General features: G+C 39.3%; 1 protein-coding gene across 1 annotated transcript; it reads right to left on the bottom strand.

Annotated features, from left to right (window-relative positions):
- Positions 1–2689: 2689 nt before the first annotated feature.
- Positions 2690–13685, bottom strand: LOC106910864 (uncharacterized). The gene is made up of 11 exons (XM_088015273.1): positions 13162–13685; positions 12915–13072; positions 12609–12746; positions 11182–11317; positions 5426–5603; positions 5035–5176; positions 4731–4868; positions 3890–3948; positions 3766–3804; positions 3614–3690; positions 2690–3030 (listed from the first exon to the last, which is right to left on the bottom strand). Exons 1-11 carry the CDS (start codon positions 13267–13269, stop codon positions 2932–2934), a joined length of 1272 nt encoding a protein of 423 aa, XP_087871399.1. The 5' UTR covers positions 13270–13685; the 3' UTR covers positions 2690–2931.
- Positions 13686–15257: the final 1572 nt, after the last annotated feature.

The raw sequence follows: 15257 nt of genomic DNA, 5'->3' as shown, positions 1-15257 counted from the left end.
AATCTCAGCAGCCAGATGGAAACAAAAACATTCAGCATTTCACAAACACAAAACAGGATTTTAGCCGATTTTCTCCACATCTTGGAAAATCTGTAGTTCTTAGAACAACATCCAAGTATGAAAGTTATTTTTGGACAGAGGTTAGTGGTTCATTTTGAATCATTTATTTATTTAAAGAGCTTTTTTCAGAGTCTAAATATGATTACATTTATCTAATTCTCCACTGCTGCCCAGTTTAAAGATTCTCTACATATAAAACATGCAAAGCAAAATGGCCGCATAAAAATCACAGAAATACTGTAAAATTTTCAAACTCAACCAGGATAAAGAAGTTTATGTTTTCTTTACCAAGCTTTAGAGATAAAAATGAATGTAAAACACGTCCTTATACATAATCAATACACATATTCATTACTTATCAATAAGTGCAGAACATTACATGATATTAAGGTCAATAAAAACCTCACAGCCATAAATGTTACACATGGAAAACGGTAATAAAATAATACCAAACCCTCAGTAAATACCTGACTTGATAAATAGTTCAGGTGAAACCAAATATTGATTTTATTTACATTTTCTTCTGTTTATCCTTATGAAAGTATCTGTATTGTATAAAGTTTTTCACACAGATATAAAAATCCACTGCACTATTTTAGTTTATTGTCATAACTAAGTTTAGTCTGACTACCATTGACATGTTTCTACCTGTTGCTCGTTGTCACTTCTCGTCTCTCCAGGTCTGTAGGGGCCGAACGTAAAAGTGAAACCAAGACAACAATCACAGATCAATCAATATTTTATTCAATCAATCAAAAGCATGAAATCACACCAACATCCCAACATGATCATTGATCACCACAAACAAAAGGAAACATTAACCACCTTGATAAAGAAGCGTCTTCAGAGAGCACCGTGTCTCACCCAGTGATCTGACTGACTGTTGTAGCTCACATACATTTATACCTCGCTGTGTCCAGGTGCTTTTTCTACCTGGCCGTCCTGCAGTGGCAGTCAGGAGACGGACGCTCTCCTTCATGAGGATTTTCTACCCAGAGATAATCCAGGAGTTATTTTGAACAAAGTATTCTTCTCAAGGACGTGAGTTTATCAGTTTACTGGTGATTTCCACTAAGTCATTCTCCCCATCATCCTAAACAGCCTCAGACTGGTTTCTGAGGCCACACAGTGCTCTCCTTGACCCCATGATGACCCCTTGATGACCCCACATGTCACAGAGTTAAACAGAAGTTTGATTACAAAGAATTACACACCATAATATACCATAGCAACTCTCTTGCTCTCGATGAAGGCGGACACTTTTTCCTCTGCTCCCTCCCTGCCCATGCCTGCCCTGTTTGCTCTGTTTTTGTCCTGTCTTTTTCTATATTTTTGAGCCTTTTTTTGCACATCCTCCGAATCTACAAATTATGGATCTGGTAAACCGGTCTCTCAATGCAATTGATAAATTTTCTCGACAAGAAGTCTGGGCACAGGAGAGCCCTCTTGTCCTGCAGGGACACACCCGGCGGGATTCACCCTGGATTTATTCATGATAACAGGATTTCTGCTGTTTGGAGCTTGTGGATTCCTGGCTTATTGACAAATTTGTGACAGACTTGGCCAAACTAGCAAACACTCATACTGTTGGTGACGTGGACAGAGACAAGGACTCTAAAACTCACTAAGGAGTTGGAATCGATCTAGGAGAAGTTGTTAATTTCGGCTCAGTGGAACGACCAAACTAATTTGGATGATTGGGAACTGAGATGTATCGGAGAGACTTTAGGAAAGATTGAAATTTATAATCTTCCCGACCTAAGACATTCTGTTTCTGAATTGGCTTTCCCCGTGTGGCCTTGGAAGGGCTGCATATTTCTAATCTCCTTGAAGATATGTAAACATAACGCTCTTCCCTCCTCATCCCCTCCTGTATCCATGGAGCTGTGGAGCTGAGCGCTCCCAAGGTCATCATTCCTCGATAAACAACACTTCTATCGGACTTTGCTAGGAGACTGAGCCTCCTGGTTTCATGGCCCTTAGACGTCACTGCCTTCACTCGTGTCTTTGTTTTGTCTGAATGTTGCCATCTGCCCTAAAGTATCCTTTCCTCTTTTTTGTTTGAAATGGTGGAGTACGCACTATTTAGATCAATATTATACAGCCCAGAAATGGAATCAGAATAAGAATTAGAATAACTACGAACCTGGAATCCAGAAATTTAACAGGAACAGTCACTGCTTAGTTTATATTATTTTTAACCCAGAAAAGGATTTAGAACAAACTTAGAATTGTGGAGTACTCACTTTAACCCAGAAAAGGAATTAGATCAGTCACTCTTTAGCTTATTTTATCAGAAACTCACAATTTAGAAATGGTATTAGATACTTAGCAACCCTGAACAGGAGCACTTAGTTTACATACTTTAGATCAACATTAGATTAGGTTTTTTTTTCCTCTTTTGTCTTTCCTTTGGTTTGTTATTTTGTTTGTATTTCCTTTTAACTCATGTTTAAATCACTTTGAATTGCCTAGTTGCTGAAAATGTGTTATATAAATAAAATTAACTCACCTTACCTTACCATACACACACACACCTATACATATATATACACCTATAATATATATAGGTGTGTGTGTGTGTGTGTGGGGGTGTGTGTGTGTGTGTGGGGGGGGGGTGTGTGTGTCCTACACACATTTAAGAATTTAATTTAACTTATGAAATCCTACTGATTTAATTATAACTTAATAACCTGTAAGTGAAAGACTAAGGACTGTGTAAACCTACTTAAAATCATTCAAATCAAACTCTTATTCCCACACTATACCTAAAACAATTATAAGTCCCCAGATTTATTAAAAGGTACAAGAAGTAAAGACAGATAAACCCAGTAATATTCCTCTGATCAGATTCATTCTCATGTTTAGCCACTAGGGGGCAGCCTTCTCGTTAACCTGCACTGAACCGTCGCTCAGCAGGCGGACCTTTATGTCTGCAGGCAGCCCTCGTCTGATCAGTTCATCTTTAATCTGTTTTAAAGAAGAAAACATGAGATGAATGTGAGACACAGTCAGTGGTGAATTATAAAATATACTGAACAGAATCTGATTAGGGCTGTGCAGTTGGTAGAGCTGTTGCCTTGCAGCAAGAGGGTTCTGGGTTTGATTCCCGACCCGGGGTCTTTCTGTATGGAGTTTGCATGTTCTCCTTGTGCATAGTGGGTTCTCTCTGGGTTCTCTGGTTTCCTCCCACAGTCCAAAAACATGACTGTCAGGTTAACTGGCCTCTCCAAATTCTCCCTAGGTGTGAATGTGTGTGTGCATTGTTGTTTGTCCTGTTTGTCTCCGTGTTGACCTGCGACAGACTGGCGACCTGTCCAGGGTGTAACCCGCCTCTCACCCGGAACGTTAGCTGGAGGGGCACCAGTAAGGGACAAGGGTGTAAAGAAAATGGATGGATGGATGGAGAATCTGATTAACATCAACAGCAGAGCTGAACTGCATTCATTACTGCAGGTGATCACTGTGGGTTGTGATTTTACATTTGAGTGAAATGTTTTTGGTTTAAACTCAAGTTGTGAAGGTTTGTGTTAAAGTCCAGGACATCACTGACCGCTTTCTCGATTTCATCCTTGTTGTCCTTCAGTGACAGCGTAGTCGAGATCTTCAGCTTCAGAACCGTAAGACGAGCTGGAAGAACAAGAGATCAACATGGTAGAAAGAACTACTTCCTGTTACTTTCAGTCCTGTTTCCATCTGACTTACATGGTTTAGGAGGAGGACTTGGAGGTGCTGTGGCGGGAACTGGGATAACAACAACAGAAACATTATGAGTTTGGAATATAACAAATAAGAATAAATTAAAGACATAAAGAAAGAAATGACTCACTGTTTCCAACCCTCACAAGGACACATCGAAGCTCAGACTGGTAGATAGAACTGGAGGCACTATGGAGATAAATTAACACCAAAACTTTAATGTTAAACTCTTTTTGAAATGGCCATTAAATACTGTTCAAAATAACCATAAAAGAGACATATCCTGCAGAATCCACTTTTTTAGTCCACACAAAAATTATTTATGTGTATTTTGAGTGTCTAATGTGCAAAATATGTAAATTTATTCTCTCCTGGTGCTGAATAGATATCTTTATATTCGTCTTGGGTTATAATTTTCAGTTTGTTCATTTCTCTCTATTCATTATAACATTATCTCAGTTATGACATCACCACATTTTCTGTGGAACTGATAAATGAGGTCATGACTTCCTGCTAATCAGTTTTGTGAATCCAACATTTTTTCCCTGACAAGATTTTGTAGTCCAAGTTCAGTTTTGTCTAAGTTTCAAGCAAACAAGTTAAAATCTTTGGTTCTGGTGTTTATTAATGCAGAGGATTTGTTACATCACCTCCAGGCATCAGATCCTTTTTGATGGATCCAGTCAAATTTTATTTTCCTAAGGAAAATCTGTTTTTGGAGCCCTTATGGATCTCTGCTTCAGCAACGTCTGTCAGAATCAGGAGGGATTTTCCAAAAGACATTTTGTATCACTGAAGGTGAAAATTATTTTTTTTACCTTTTTACTTAAATACATTTTAAAACGTGTACTTTTTTACTTTTACTAAAGTAAACTAGTTATGTTTATCAGTCTTTCAGATAAGTATCTGTATTTCTATTTATGTAGAGGATTTGAGAACATTTGAAACTTCTGATCAGATCAGATACTGACTTTGCCTGGACAACAAAACAGGCGGGATGAGTTTCATTATCATCAACGGCAGACGGCGTCCATGTCAGGGTGAAATATCCTGAACCAGATGAACTCTTGGTCATGTTGACCGGTCCGCTGAACAGGAGCTCAGTGATCCTTTAACACACAGGAAACACATCAGTCTGTTTGGTTATATGTGCAAAATGTCCTGAAAACATATTTTTATGATTTCATGTGTTTTGGATCAGTTAGTTATGGTGTTATTTTAACACAATAAAGATTAAATTTCAGATTTTCATCTGAAAATGTATTTTCTACTCACTCAGACTGAGTCGCCTCTGCTGTGATGTTGATTTCTATCATCTCATTAACGTCTATGAAGAACTGAGCTCCATGTTCAGGAGTTGGAGGCAGAAACCTGGGCAGATATTCACCTGCTGTGCAGGACGGAGCTGCAGGATCCACTGGAGCAACGCAGGGAAAAATAATGCAGATCAAGTCATGAAACAGCAGAATTAAACCAACAACTGCTGTCAGTTTAAAGATAAATTCAGTAAAGTTACACAGTTGTCCATCTGAGTTGTTCTAATAATGTGGGATTTTTTTGTGTTAAATTCTCAATGATCAACTTTCAACAGATGATTATTGAATATTAAATTTATTCAGTGTTTCTCTTTGCAGTGAAGCAACATGATTGAAACATGAAATCAAACCTTTGAAAACAAACTGGACAGGAATTCTGCTCATAGAACTGCTGGAGCTTATCGATGCTTTTGAACCATTGTAATGAGTCAGAGTGATGGTCTGTGTGGGAAAATCCTCCATCATCAGCTGAACTGCATATGAACCTTTATTGCTGCTGCTGGTTGGACTGAATGAAAGAGAACAAGACTGGAAGAGAAGAGAGAGAGAAATCAGATTATAAATCAAGTTTAATAACATTATATTTACTGGATTTCATTATGGGTTTTATTTGTGTTTGTTCACAAATAAAACAAACACAAATAAAAATATTAAAAATATCAAATTATTATTTTAATAACTTAAAATATTAAGTTATGAAACTTAATATTTGAGTATGAAAACAATTATTTTTATAGATTTTTAGCAGTGAGAAGCAGGTTGCTGAATCATTTTTTAGCATAAAAATCTAATAGTGTTATATGAATGTATTTACAGTCAAATACAGTGAAATAATTTCAGATTAGTTTTTGATACTACTTCCAAAAAATCCTGGGTCACAAGATGCTAAAAAGTATTTTTGCCAAATAAATTATGTCACCAATAATAAGTATTTTTCTTTAAAATACCTCTTATTTATTTTTGCACAAACTATTTACTAAAATCAGTGATTCCAACCAACTACAAATCTCTGTATTTCTCTCACTCCACCTTCAGACCGGATGGTTCTCACCTGTCAGGTTCTGTCCTGAAGCCAACAGTGTTTGCTTTACCAATTTGTGGGTTTCAATCAACCTTTTGCTAGGCTGCAGCTACAATGCAGCTCATAATGTGTTTCATTCAGTGGTGAAAGTAGCTTTGAATTCTTGGCGTTTCAATAACTAAAAACCGTCATTGGCTCATTGTTCTCTGTCTCTCTATCCGTGTGTTTTACAAATGTAGCAGCATAAATGGTACGCTGCCACTTTAAGGCCAATTTCGGCTGCTGCATATAAGCAAGACTTCACCTGTCATGAGGCTGCTTGCGTCGTGACGTCAACTCAATCTGCTTAATAGTAGTTATTAATGCTAACTGGTCTATCTGCTTAGAATCCTTTGCTGCGCCTCCAATATCTGGACCGATCTGTCCGTTCATTTGTTTGCTGACAGGAAGGTAAGGGCTAGCGAGGCTAGGTAACATTAACCCTATGTAAACAAAATCTTCACATAGCATTTTCTTCCAGCTGCACTGCATCTAGGCGGAATTGGGGATCTGTTTATTTGGCAGTGCAGTAATTTATCAGGACACAGGTAAGCAGCTGCTGCAAGTTGTATGTTTTTGTTAGCAGTTGTATTAATAATTGGGGCCTGCTATGCAATGCATGGCAGGAACAACAAGTTGGGTGTAGAACTTATTGTTCTACACCCAACAAGCGGTCTCTATATTATTCTTTTATTTTTCTTCCGTCACCGTTAATGCGGCCCGAACCGCTGCGTGCACCCCCACAAAATGTTCAGCTCGATCCCGAGAATGGAACTATTTTTAGTGGGCTTCTGAGTTAAAATGACATAAATTAAGAAAACCGAGAAAATTGGAGGCTGACTGACTCTCAGAATCAGTAATCGTTCTCCCCGAAACACACAGCACAGTGGATTTCTGACTACAGAACTCTTTAACTCGCTATCACGGCCACAAATATCGCCCTATTGGTCTCAAAGTCGCTCATGACATAGATATAAATGCCTTCTCCTGTAAAATGTTTTCAAAATTTTGCTAGGGCTTATGGTTTTTTTGTCAGGGTCCTTCAGACCGACGCTAGGTGTCTCTCAAGTATAGAAACTCTGACTCCAGCATGCTGTCTGACAGAGAGAGCCAGCCCAGGTGCAGATAATTAATTACCATAGCAACGGAGCCCAGCCAGAGGCAGTCGGTAGTCTCACTAACAGGCACAGAGAGAGGTCTCCCAATGCATTGTGGGAATAATGCATATAATACAGGAAAATTGTAACTTTTGTTACAAGTTTATTGTAATGGTACGGAAGCGCATTGCTATCACGCAGTAAAAAAAATTTTTCGATCGCTATCTCGTTATAACGAGATGCGTATCTCGTTTTAACGAGTTGCGTATCTCGTTTTAACGAGTTGCGTATCTCGTTAAAACGAGAATTTTAGGTCCAGGAAGTGGCGGTATTTTGCTAGGCTAGTACAGTGACTAATATGAATTGGTCAGGTTTCCCTTCATGTTTGGTCTACAACATGTAGAGATACGGATGCTGCTTTGCACTGTGGTTAAAACCATTAACAGCATGCCTGCTCTGACAAGATCCTAAACAGAACGGGACTGCACAGAAGGAGACGTCAGTCCGGTCCTCTAGCTGTGGCGGCGTTCCTGACTGGATCGAAGCTGAAGTTGGCTTTCGATTGTAGCTTCTGATTCGGGAAATGGCTAAAGGGAGATTATAACGGAGGCTCAGACGTATTTGCTGAACATTTTCTGGTCAGATTTTTTATTAGAACAGTACACTTGCTGAACAACGGCAACGGCTGTTCGTAACCAAGCAACCGAAATCAACAGAAGGCTAGGTAGTGGCAAAAGACAAAACTAGATCCTGTTAAACATTCTTCGAAATAAAAGACTTTCTCCAAAATAAATCATAAATCAGCAAAAGCTGAATGGCCTCCTTTAAGCGTCCTGAGAAACAATCATCTAATGATCCTGATTCATAAATCTCTACTCGGCTTGGCTCCAGCATACTTAAACTTTCTTTTACATAGATCTGTTAATTCCCATTCTTTACTTTTTAACAATATTTTTTCTTTTGCATGTTCCACGATTATTCATCTCTGATGCTATGTTGCATCACTATAAATCGGAATCTGAAAAGTTGTTGCTATCCCAGCTGATGGATCCCTGTGAACCACACAAAAAGGCAGGTGTTCTAGGACAAAAAAGTGAAAGAAAACAAAAGGTTAAAATAATAACAAACATTGTAAATGTGATAGGAGTTCATTTCTAATGCATTCCAGATGCAAAAATATTTTTAAACCTCTCATTACTGAGGTTTCAATTCAGATAAAGATTTCACAAATTACAAACTAGGTTTGAAATATTCTGCCATTAGCGCAGATTAGAATAATCTACTCCAGATTTGAACTGTCGATGTATGTTTTTTAAAGCAGAACAAATGATTTCTTAACATTTATATGTTAAATATAAGTTCCATGATTAGTTACTTATTTACAGTCATATGCCAAGTCATATGTTAAGTATAATTTACATGATTATTATTATTCACCGAATTTAACTTGACTGTACACAATTCCAAAAGGTGACGTGAAAAATAATTAAAGTCAAAGCTTTATGTATGATTTATTTTGGAGAGAGGAAGTCTTTTATTTTGAAGAATGATTAACAGGATCTAGTTTTGTCTTTTGCCACTACCTAGCCTTCTGTTGATTTCGGTTGCTTGGTTACGAACAGCCTTTGCCGTTCAGCAAGTGTACTGTTAAAACAAATCTGGACAGAAAATGTCCAGCAAATACATCTGAGCCTCCGTTATAATCTCCCTTTAGCCATTTCCCAAATCAGAAGCTACAATCGGAAGCCAACTTCAGCTTCGATCCAGACAGTCAGGAACGCCGCCACAGCTACAGGACTGGACTGACGTCTCCTTCTGTGCAGTCCCGTTCTGTTTAGGATCTTGTCAGAGCAGGCATGCTGTTAATAGTTTTAACCACAGTGCAAAGCAGCATCCGTATCTCTACATGTTGTAGACCAAACATGAAGGGAAACCTGACCAATTCATGTTAGTCACTGTACTAGCCTAGCATAATACCGCCACTTCCTGGACCTAAAATTCTCGTTTTAACGAGATGCGTAACTCGTTAAAACGAGATACTTAACTCGTTATAACGAGATACGTATCTTGTTATAACGAGATGCGTAACTCGTTAAAACGACATACTATCACGTTTTAACGAGATACGTAACTCGTTAAAACGAGTTAAGTATCTCGTTATAACGAGATAGCGATCGAAAATTCTTTTTTACTGCGTGATAGCAATGCGCTTCCGTATAATGGTTTTAAATGCAAAGAACTAATACTTCTTGAAAATTAATTAGGTCAGCCATAGTACTATGGTAATAGGCCTGGCAAAAGCTTCAGTTATTTTAGTGATGAACCATGTCAGCACGTCAGTATTGCACAGATGTGCTCCAGTCCAACTGTGCAACATACAGTTAGTACTGGGTAAAAAGCAACGGGCGCACTTCTGCAGGCCCCATTTAAATTTCTTCAGGAATTTTCTAGTTTGCTCTATTCTTTTTAGCCTTCTGACTAATCAGCGTCACACCTGGAGTGACACTCGCTGCTGTTTTGCCTACCTATAAATTGTTTTAAAAGACCAACCTGAACTTTCCCTGCTGCCGGGAGCATTGACGGCACTACTAAGTGGCTAAAGTGCAATATAGTAGTGCTAATGCATCACTGTTTTACTCAGTTTCATTTTTTTTGTCTGTCTTTTAGGGACTGAGGCTTCTGTGGTGGCGGTGGTGACCCCTGGTGGCGGTGTCTTGTCTTGTGTGTTTTGTTGGAGCACCTTTTTTCTTTGTTTCGCTATGTTTTTGTAGTGTCCAGGGTGATTCCCTTTTTCTGCACTAGATGTTCCCATCCCTCACTACTTCCCCCATTGGTAAGCCTCAGTTTCCTTTGAAATTTAAACATTTTATAATAAATCTTGTCAAATGCATTCACTGTTTTAACCATTCAATTTCAGAGTATTGGAAATAAAAAAAACATATTGAAGTTTAATAAATTTTTGTAGAACTTTCTGAATCTTGTCTTTTCCAGCAGGACTTACCTGTGTCCTTATGACATTACATTTTCCTGGAGTTATTCCAGGTGGCGTTGTTGGTCATTGTAACCTTTAATATTCTATATTTGGGCTCATAATCAAAAGAAAATCCACCCCCAGGTTGCCACACAAAGGAAAGTCCAAACCCAAACAAAAATGTATCAATGTTTCACTTTAGTACATGCTATGCATTTCTGCTATTTCTATGGCAGAAATGAGAAGACCTTGATGATATGAAAAACTAATTAAGGTAGGCAGCTGGCATGTATGAATAAACTACATTATCTTGCTGTAGTTAAATCTTTAAAAGTCTGCAAATTTATGTATGGTCACGTAATATACCTGAGTGAAGTTGCCCCCCCCATCTTCTTCAAATCAGACAAAATGGGTGTCGATCAACTCAGCTACGTTTGTGCTGGTTTGTGCAGCAAAAATTTTCGTTTGTGCCGCTATCATTTTAAAGATATAAAGAAAGTTGGATTTCATAAAAGTTGGGGGGCTGGTTGACCTTTACACTTTCATTAACCTCTGGAAACATTTCTTTATATCTTTAAAATGATAGCGGCATAAACGAAAATTTTTGCTGCACAAACGTTTGACACAAATTTTGTCTGATTTGAAGAAGGTGGGGGCGGGGGGCAACTTCACTCAGGTACGTAATATGCTGTTCTGAATACCATGGCAATCCCCTGTAACTTCCCATGTGCACACACACATTTATCTCTCCATCTCTCTATCAAACCCTAAACTAAACCAAAACTCAACTCACACATCAGTCTTAAATTCAACCCCTAACCATAAACTGCATTTCTCCTTGTTGTTCAGACCTTCTGCTTTTTCTCCCTCCTGTCAAACTGCCTCTCAGTTTGACTGAAGGATATTTACCTCCTCTCTTCTACCTGTGAACCTCACATGTTCCTTTCCTGTAACTTGACACCAACATTTATTACTTACCGATGAGAGACTGAGGACAGACGGAGGTGTGCAGGTGTAGCACTCGTTGTTGTTTGCTCCATGTCTGCATTGAACATGGTCTCCATCGGGGTCTAAGGTCAACAAGCTGATATTTCTCTGACAGTTTGAAGGAACTCTGAGAGAACCAGAAAACAAAGATCACATAATTATATCTGAACACCTGAGATCAAATAATCTGTTAAAATGATTTGATTTACATTGAAGAGCTTCAAGATATTGACTGATTTGTGCTTCAGTGTTTTTCTTCCATCATTTTTAGGTTCTCATTGTTTCTTGAGAAATTACCAGGGGGTTCCCATATTCAATGTCTAATTTAATCTGCATTTTACAGATTCAAATTTGTTTGGAAGATAAATCTTATCCTCCTGACCGGTGTCGGAGTCTGGTCCGCATTGCCTGCAGTAAGTCGGGCTCGTTTCCGGTGAGAGATGGACTCCGCCAAGGCTGCCCTTTGACACTGATTCTGTTACTTTCATGGAAAGAATTTCTAGGCTCAGCCGAGGTGTTGAGGGGATCCGTTTTAGTGACCTTAGGATCGCATCTCTGCTTTTTGCAGATGATGTGGTCCTGTTGGCTTAATCAAGTCGTGATATGCGGCTCTCGCTGGAGCGGTTCACGACCGAGTGTGAAGCGGCCGGAATGAGGATCAGTGCCTCCAAACACATCCCACCGGGAGGAGGCCTTGGGGAAGACCCAGGACACCCTGGAGGGACTATGTTTCTATATTGGCTTGGGAACACCTTGGGATTCCCCCGCAGGAGCTGGAAGAAGTGGCTGGAGAGAGGGAAGTCTGGGCCTCCCTTCTGAAGCTGCTGCCCCCACAACCTGACCCCGGATGAAGCGGAAGAAGATGGATGGATACAAATCTTATTTGTAAATAATTTTAAATGAATTACTTTTGTTTTTTGTTTCCATGTTACTCTTTGTTCTCTCTTATAGATAAAATTAATTCATAGTGTTTGGATCTCCATCCATCTTCTGTACACCATGGTCCCTTAGTGGGGTCAGGAGGGTTGCTGGTGCCTCTCAAGCTAACGTTCTGGGCGAGAGGCGGGGTCACCCTGGACAGGTCGCCAGTCTGTTGCAGGGCAACACAGAGACAACCATGCACACACACTCACACATAGGGACAATTTAGAGAGACCAATTAACCCAATCAGTCATGTTCTTGGACTGTGGGAGGAAGCCGGAGTACCCGGAGAAAACCCACACATGCACAGGGAGAACATGCAAACTCCATGCAGAAAGACCGGGGCCAGGAATCGAACCCAGAACTGCACCACTGTGCAGCCCGTGTTTGGATCTCTTTTTAAAAATAATAAAGTAACATCAGAATCAAAATGACAAACTAAAGACACCAAATGTTTCAGGTATTTATTATTAACATGATATAAAAATTTAATTACCTCACAACAGGAATGATGCCGGTCTGTGGTGATGAGTTCAGTCTGCTGATGTCGGATCGTTTTCTACCTTCAACAAACATCTTAGCGAGGCCAGATGTAACGCTGTTTCTGTTGTTTATCCAGGCTTTAGTATTATATCTTTAATAGAAGATATTGGGAAGATTTCTGATGTTACTTATAGTTTCTAAAACACAGAAAACCTTACAGAGCAGCAGACCAGAAAACTGACAGGAGGAATTTTAGACTTCTTGGAAAAAAACAGAAAATTAAAAGATATATTTTTGCATGATGTTGAGATTCAGTCACCCAGAGATGTAATTGTTGAAGTTTCTACTCTCCCACAAGGTGTACTCTCTCAGACACCATTCACCGCTGCTTTCATCAATCTTCTTACTACAGCCAGAGCACAGCCATGACTCAAGCTCCTCACATGAGCTGTAGCCAAACTTAAAGCGACGCACAGCCTGTAGATTTAAAGTGGAGAGGTGTTGGATTCAAGAGAATAATTTTTTAAAAGGAAAAATGAAAGAAACTTTAGACAATATCAACTTACTGTATAAGTGCCTCCTTGTACATCTTTAGTGGTGTGAGAAAGCACAGCACCAGTATAACCAGCTTCTGTACGGTCGATTATCACCAGCAGCAGCACAAAGAGCAACATGATGAACGAATCAGTTCTGCTAAACTAAGATCGAATCATCAGGTAACCTTTGTGGTGACCGCTGTGATAAGGTGCTTTGGTTATGCAAATGCCTGAAGACCGGAGACGACAACGTGATGCACTATAAACATTTAAAGGAGTTTGGAGGAGTGAGCTATTTATTTTTCACATAGTTTTCCTCTTCATTTTATTTAGGAAGGTACATTTTTGTCATTTGGTTTATTTACTTTCAAATAGTAAGTCTTAGTTAATTTTAACATAGTTTTCTTTTTTTATTTTCTGCATTAAAGCTCACTCTGCTATTGTAGCATCTCATGTCAAATGCATTTTAAAGAAAAAACATAAGATGTTAAAAACAAGATTGGCCGCACCTTGACAGATTGTAAAACTACAGTCACTCCCTTACTCATTCAGACCGTTTACTGTTTTTATGGACTGCAACAGACAAAGTTTTCTTTTAAGAAGATAAACATTTCTTTGCGAATTGTGAAAAACAATAAATCTGTTACCTACAGGGTTAATTATTCATCTCTTCTGGACTGTTTTTGTGTCTCTGTGGATTTTGAAATTGTTCACTGATATAGGCTGAGCATTCCAGCTGAATACAAACACAAAGTTTACTAAAACTGCTATAAAGTATGAGGTGTATATTTAAAAATATATATATTTTCTCAGAAATGTATGGTATGTTCTTGTGCTCTGCCAACTTGTTCCCATTTTTGCCATGGTTTATCACACATTGAGCTCAGCAGATGCATAGATCTACCAGGTGTTTGCTAATTCCTGCTGGCTAGTCTGCAGGAGCTGAGTGGGGGAGGGCTGCTGCTTGGGGTCTGAGCTTAGAAGCTTGGAAATTGCATCTCTAAAGAGGAGCTGTGAATCGAAGGCAGGGCTGGGTCCCTCCAGGGGTTTTGCACAGCTGAACGGTTGCCATAGAGACTAAAGGATTTGAATTTGCACGAAAGAATCAAAGCAACACTCCAGGTGTGTTAGACAAGGAAATGTAGCTGATAGCGAAAATTCAACCTGGAAGACTCCATCACCTCCGTTCGCCCATCGGCGTTATGCTCATCTCCGACCTCAGCTCTGGACCTCACCCGGCGTGTCCAATCATCAATCCAGCTCTGCATAAAAGGATCCACACCGAAGCCGTCAGCCGCTTCCCAGCTGCGATCAACCCAACACCGCCCCTTCTCCACCCACATCCTTCGGCTCTCCAGGATGGCACCCTTTCCAGACCTCCACCACCAGTGTCGGGCCCTGAGGGAGAGCATCCCTAATCGGTTATCGGGATGTTCATCGAGTTCACATCAAATCTCAGCTCAGATCAGCTGCCGGGGCCCGAGCGCCAAAGAACTGTTATTCATTGCTGTCATTAAATCTTTCAATTGTTCCTTTTTCTTCGTCTGACTCTTTCCAGATTGAAATAATATAACATGGTGTAAAGCTCAAAAAGGTCAACTTACAAAATACTTTTTCTTTAATAAATGTTAATGTTTATTTTACGTTCCATTAAAAACAATGTTTTACCTCTTTTGGTATAATTTGTTTCATCATATATCCTCACATGTACAAATTTGAAAGTCAGGATTTTAAAATGAACCAGTTTAAAGACATGAAAACCAGTGGTGGGAAGTAAGTACAATTTTCGTGTATCTGTACTTTACTTAAGTAGATTTAATAATGAGTACTTTCTACTTTTACTCCACTACATTTTACAGTAAGTATCTGTACTTTCTACTTCACTACATTTCTACAAAACTGTCGCGTTACTCGTTACATCCAAGTCGCGTTGCTCTCTTTTCCGTTAAAATGTGAAGTTCAGGGTCTTAAGGTGGCGCCGTAAAATCCGAGCAATAACGTGACTTACCGTCTGTTGTCACCCATCGCCTCCACCTTTACTCGCACGCGGAGCTCCAGACATGCGCAGTGGTTTCCTCTAATCGTCAGTAATATAATAGCGCTGCATAAAGCATAAGATATGGCGA

This window comes from Poecilia mexicana, unplaced genomic scaffold (genome assembly GCF_051168715.1).
Source record: "Poecilia mexicana isolate PSO_F unplaced genomic scaffold, ASM5116871v1 scaffold_18, whole genome shotgun sequence".
Taxonomy (NCBI): Eukaryota; Metazoa; Chordata; class Actinopteri; order Cyprinodontiformes; family Poeciliidae; genus Poecilia; species Poecilia mexicana.
The sequence above is the reverse complement of the archived record's forward strand: the minus strand, read 5'-3'. Positions and strand labels throughout refer to the sequence as shown.

What these genes read in the sequence shown, in the direction of transcription:
- LOC106910864 (XM_088015273.1), bottom strand. Translation starts at nt 13,269, where the DNA reads ATGTTGCTCTTTGTGCTGCTGCTGGTGATAATCGACCGTACAGAAGCT. An exon ending in GGCATCATTCCTGTTGTGAG is followed by an intron (nt 11,318 to 12,608) that starts GTAATTAAATTT and finishes TGGTTCTCTCAG; the next exon opens with AGTTCCTTCAAACTGTCAGA. An exon ending in GCAGAGGCGACTCAGTCTGA is followed by an intron (nt 4,869 to 5,034) that starts GTGAGTAGAAAA and finishes TGTGTGTTAAAG; the next exon opens with GATCACTGAGCTCCTGTTCA.